Genomic DNA, 6,036 nt, shown 5'->3' on the forward strand with positions numbered 1-6,036 from the left:
GATTTCTTCGGCAACTCTAAAATGAGTGATATTATAAGTCACTCATGGCCAAGAGCCAATTATTAAGTGAGTACAAAATTTGCTCATGATCGTGTCCCAAAATTTGTTCATATTGAAAAGCTGCTCATCAGTGTGTGTCTTCAATTTGCTCATATTAAAAACCTGTTCATGAGATCTCACGAACCGTGAGCTCAACTAAAAAACCAGCTTACTGGAAATAGTTTTTTATTATATTTAAGATATAAAAAATTTATTACACTTATTTTTCGCATTTTAAGCAAATTGTTTTATTACATTCATATAAACTTTGAATTACTTATTTTTTTCTTGTAAACAGCGCATAAGATCTCATGAGCATCGGCTCGAACTGGTACTCACGAGCGTGAGCTAATTTATAACTTATAGTACATTTTCACTGGTTACTTAGTAAGCTTAACTTACTGAGTAAATTTCATTAACCATACAAAGAGCTATCGTGCTTTTGCATTTACTATTAAATATAGTAAACAAAATTCGACCAAAATTATACCAAAAATGACGAAAATTAAAATGATCAAAATTTGACATATTTGACACATGAAACAAAATATAAACATAAACAAACAATCAAAAAATCAAAACAAACAAGAGGTAAGCATATTTTTAAATATTTCTTTTTGTATAAATACAATGTAATTTTTTTTTGTTTGTAGACAATACTACAACACGAAGATTACGAAACATGGCAAATAACATCAATTCGAATAGCACAAAATACCAGATATTTAGTGGCTTACATATATTATATTATATATTTCAGAGCCAACTAAATGTATACGACTTAAATTGTAAAGATAAAATCTGGCTAAGACACACTAACCAGCGCACGATTACAAAGAATATCTTAAGTCTATATAATAATAGATAATCCTCAAAACAAGGTAAGATCGGAGGAATTTTTTATATTCTGTTATATAAAATTTAGTAAAATGTTTTAATACCAGCATTCTATGTTGGATGTCCAAGCTATGGAAATCATGCCAAATAAAAGTGACAATATTAAATCGTGCATAGACGATTTTCCTAAAATTATTTCTAATCTGATAATGCACTCTTTTATCCTATCGCGTAATACCAAATTTTCTTTAAAAGCTCAAAACTATTTTTTTTGCAATCTTGTTTCCAAAACTTCTTCATTCTTTTCTAAAATAAAACTTATTTAAATTTTACTCTTTATTTGATAATATTAACTGCCCGTACTTACCAAAGTCCAACACACCCTTTGGTTTCAAGTAATTGTAGCGAAACATTCAAACAAGTTCGCTTAAAAGTCTCGTTTGAAAAATCAACATAAGCATGCGTGCCAAGGCACAAGCAGTTCAGTTCAGTCTGAGCTTTAAAGGAGGTAATATCTCTACAGTACAGTTAAACTAATATTGTAATTTCATCTAGATTATATTGGTTGTTGTCTGTATTATGTTGGTTATTGTAATTTTTATCTAGTTAGTTAGCTAAGAATTGTAATCGTTAATAAAGAGAATAGTCGATGACACTTGTTTTTGAATAATTTGTGGTTTTTATAAATCATTGCATTTTTTTCTATATACAACAATTGCTGCATTTATATTGTGAACAATATCAAAATATTGTAAATTAAATTATTTTAATTTAATCTTTTAAGATAATATAATTTATTTAATTGAAAAATATATTTTCCGAACCAAGCTACGCAACTGACGCCAACGTTTTTCCATTAATCTCATTCTCTCGCTTTTTGACATTCGTTATCACTCATATCTTGGGTGACTACATGTTGTTCAAGTTTTAAAGGTGACCAGTTGTGCGTTTCTGTTGTTAGTTTACACATGTATCCATGGTTTCATGTAATTGAAACCAAACACTATTCAGAGAAGAATATATGAACTTGTCCGAGAGTATTGTCCATATTAGCGTGACTAATCAGCTATATTAAGTGAGTGAGTGGAATCATATGTGTGAAACGCAATTTAATAAATCATTTCTCAGCCGTTGGTAGCTTGGGTAGGTTACGGATGTACAGATGGTATCTGTACCATTCATTAGAATAGAAAGAGTTCCTTTGCCTAGACCAAAAAATGGTTCTGGGTCATTCATTCTTGAGGTTGCGCCTCTTCTGGCATGTTTGTCTGCCATTTTATTGCCTTGGATACCAGCATGTTCCTGAATCCATATTAGGTGCACCTGATTATTTCAGCGGAGTATGTTCAGCTTGTCAATGCACTCCCATACAAGGATATGAGTGCCATTATAGCTGTCTGGCTGTCAGTCAGTATTGCAATTTTACGATTCCCGTAGTTAGGTTCAAAGTTAAAACTCGCGCATATTTTTATCGTGTATATTTCGGCTTGAATGATAGTTGCATTATTTCCCAATATTTCTTACCTGGTCCATAAACACCAGCTCCAGCTCCCTCATTGCTCCTCCAACCATGTTATTTTTAGTCATTTATTACTTGGGTTTTGGGCAAAGCTTCCAATTCTTTTTTGTGCCCAAATTCAGTTTTGAAGTTTTTTGTAAAGTATACTTTACAATCAATCCTCTCGCGTTTCAGTTTCTGGGATTTGTGCAGCCAGAGTATCAAATTCTTTGCTGTTGGTTTCAAGACCAGTCATTCTGTTTGTAACAACTCTAAGAGCAGCTGTCTTCGCCTTTGATTGCACACGGATGTGAAGAGGTGTGAGTTCCAGGAGTACTTCAATTGATGATGTAGAACATGTTCTCATTGCTCCTGTTTTACTAACACATGCAAGTCACTGTACCTCATTGAGTGTGTTTATAACGCTTTACTGTTTTGAGTAGTTTTGACAGACTATTGATCCGTAAGTGACCATAGGACTGATTATTGCTGTGTATCCATCCATCGCAGTGACTTTGGTGTACACCTCGTTCTTAACTGCGATGGATCTACTTGTCATAAAGGCTTTGGTTGTCTTTTTTGTCACTTCTTGGATGTGAAATTTACATAGTAATTTTTAATCAAAGGTTATACCCAAAAAATTTACCTCCTTTTGTGGTTTTATTTCTAACCCATCCAAAGGGGTGGGTTTAAGATGTTTGACTTAGTATTTCTTGGTAAATGGCACAATGGTTGCTTTTACTGGATTTATTTTCAGCTCAACCGAATTGCACCATTCTTTTCTCTCGCACAGAGTATGTTTGAGTTTTCCTCTGCAGATTATTACCACATCATCTGCGTAACCCTGGATTTGGAAGCCATTTCTATCCAGTCTTACCAATAGTTCATCTACTACCATACTCCACATTAGTGATAACAATACTCCACCTTGTAGTCACCCTCTTTTTGCAGTAGTGCCATTGCCATCAGTTTTGGAGTAATGCCAGAGTAGTGCCATCAGTAGCCGAAGATTTCAGTGGCTTGAGCGAGGTAATTCCCACCTGATTCTAGGCATTATGATAATATCTTTGGCAGTCTTTCAAACTTTCTTTTTTATTGTCCTAGGGGGTTCAGTGTATTCTAATTCTGTTTCTAGGGATAGGATCCTGGGAAATGTATGTTCAGAGAGTTCCTTGTAGAGTCTTGACACCTCCGTGACCACAAATGCATCTTGCCATCTTGGCATTCGTTCCATTTAAGTCACCGGGGTTGGATGGTATATTTCCAGCACTCCTGCGATGGGGAATTGACTTGCTCGTAGTCAGACTCATGGAGATATTCAGGACATCACTGGCAACAAGGTACGTCCCTATGTCTTGGAGAGAGTCAGGGGTGATTTTGCTACTAAAGCCAGGAAAGAAGGATTACACAGAAGCAAAGTCATTCAGGCCAGTTAGCTTCACCTCTTTCATGCTTAAAGCTCACTCTCTACCGAGAGCTAACTTCAGGAAGCATATCATGATGGCCATCATGATGGACATCGAAGGAGTCATTGACAAAGTAAGCTTTAATAAATTGAAATCTGCTCTAGCTGATCGTTTCACTCATTATTGGATGGATGGATTTCATGCTACGGCAAAAAGCAGTAAACCTACAATATGGAAGACATAGACTGAGACGGAGAGCAGTCAAGGGTGCCAGGGAGGGTTGCTTTCATCATTCCTGTGAAACGTGACCATAGACTCTTTACTTCAACAGGATAATTGAACCGTGGGTGAAAATACGCACGAAAAATGATCGCTCCGCAACTTCTATTGTTTTTAATCCGAAAAGTTAAATTTCAAATTTCAAAGTTATAAACACTTGATCCGTTGATCATAAATAAAATAAAATTTATCAAAACGGTGCCCGATTTTAAAAGATGAAGTTCAGTTTTGTATATTTAAAAATTTTTTGTTCTAAAAAATTAAACTTTAATTTGCAAATTAAACAAAGGCAAAAAAAACAAAAATAAAATTTTATTTGCTCAACAGCTGATAGAGACAGCATATGCTTTTCTTAACGAAAGTAAGAAATTGCAAAAAAAAATTTTAAATAACTAAATAAACGAACTGTAAATATATTGTGACAATTTTATATTTTGTTCAATTCTTTCAATTATTTATAATTGTTTTCGTAATTTTGGTTTACTTCGTGAAAACTGTGCGTTACAGGATAACTACAACACTTAAACAACCAGACATTTTTCAAATCTGTCATCGACATAAACTTTATTTTAAGCTTTGAACTATGATCAGCGAATAGCTCAGCCTAAAAGGATGCAAGATGCCATGAGGAATATTCCATCCCCTTCATGTAGAAATGAAACGCCTTTAGATCAGACTCAAGATAACATGCTAAATGAGTTAAAACGTAACATTAAATTTTTAACAGAAAAAATAAATCTATTAGAAATTAGTTGTGAAAGTCTTAAAAAAGAAAATCAAAAACTAAAGGCAGAAAAGAATAGTACATTATCACAAAAGAAAGAAGCTGATAAGAATGCTGTTGATGCAAAATTAGATAGCACGATTGTTCAGTACCATACTGATGAAGAAGAATTGGCGTTAGAAACTGACTAGATATTGAAACAAGAACGTCCGAATAAAAAACGAAAAGCTGAATCTTCTCTAAAGCTTCATGTTTCATATGATAAAAATACAAATGCCAATCCGAAACCGGAAATTCTATTAAATAATAAAGGCCCCAAAGTGCATTCTCCCCTTCCAATAATGATATCAGGAGTTACTGATTACATAAAGATTTACGAAAACATTAAAAACACTGCGAAAACTGATTTTTCATTCAAGCTTATAAATAACGGGAAGTATAAGCTCAATACCAGGGAAGCAGATGACTACAGAAGCATAACAAAGCTGCTGTCTAATGCTAAGATAGATTGGTACTCATATGAAGATAAACAAACAAGACCTATTCGTGTTATTGTTAAAAACCTGCATCACTCCTGTGAACCTAAACTTATTGTCGAGGACTTACAGAGACAAGGGCTCAAAGCCATAAGTGCAGATCGGAAATTTAAATGGAAAACAAAGGAGCCGTTAGGTATGTTTCTGCTCACCTTTGAGTCTATTGAAGATATTAAAAAGGTTTACGGAATAAATAAAATATTAGCTACTATTGTCTCCATTGAAGCAGTAAAAAGACCAAACCAAATACCTCAGTGTAAAAATTGTCAAACTTTTGGTCACACAAGGAACTACTGTTCAAAAATGGCAAGATGTGTTAAATGTACGGGAAAGCATCCAACAACAAGCTGTACAAAACCAGCAGAAACTTTACCAAAATGCTGCAATTGTGGCGAATCTCATCCAGCTAACTATCGCGGATGTATTGTAGCCAAAGAGCTACAAAAGATGCGAAACAAAACCGTTCAGAAAGACAACCAAAGTAGTAAGCCAGATAAACCCAACTCTGCTGCCACTGAATATATAAAAAATTTGCCAGTTTCTAAACTAACACAAAATTATGAAACACCTTCATATGCCCAAGCACTAAAATCAAATAATAACTCTCAAAACCATGGAGAAATTTCTTCAACCTTGCAGTTGGTACTTCAACTGCTACAAAACCAGGAAAAATTTAATAAAGTTTTAGATGAACGGATAAGTAAACTAGAACAGATC

General features: G+C 34.1%; 1 protein-coding gene across 1 annotated transcript in view; it reads right to left on the bottom strand.

Annotated features, from left to right (window-relative positions):
• Positions 1-5,992: 5,992 nt before the first annotated feature.
• LOC119675192 (tau-tubulin kinase homolog Asator-like) overlaps positions 5,993-6,036 on the bottom strand; it is a 1,264-nt gene continuing 1,220 nt past the window's right edge. Inside the window, exon 4 of the mRNA XM_038086382.1 lies at positions 5,993-6,024. Within this exon, the coding sequence (XP_037942310.1) occupies positions 5,993-6,024 (32 nt within the window). The remainder of the gene's footprint in view (positions 6,025-6,036) is intronic.

This window comes from Teleopsis dalmanni, chromosome 2 (genome assembly GCF_002237135.1).
Source record: "Teleopsis dalmanni isolate 2A chromosome 2, ASM223713v2, whole genome shotgun sequence".
In the NCBI taxonomy this organism is placed as follows: Eukaryota; Metazoa; Arthropoda; class Insecta; order Diptera; family Diopsidae; genus Teleopsis; species Teleopsis dalmanni.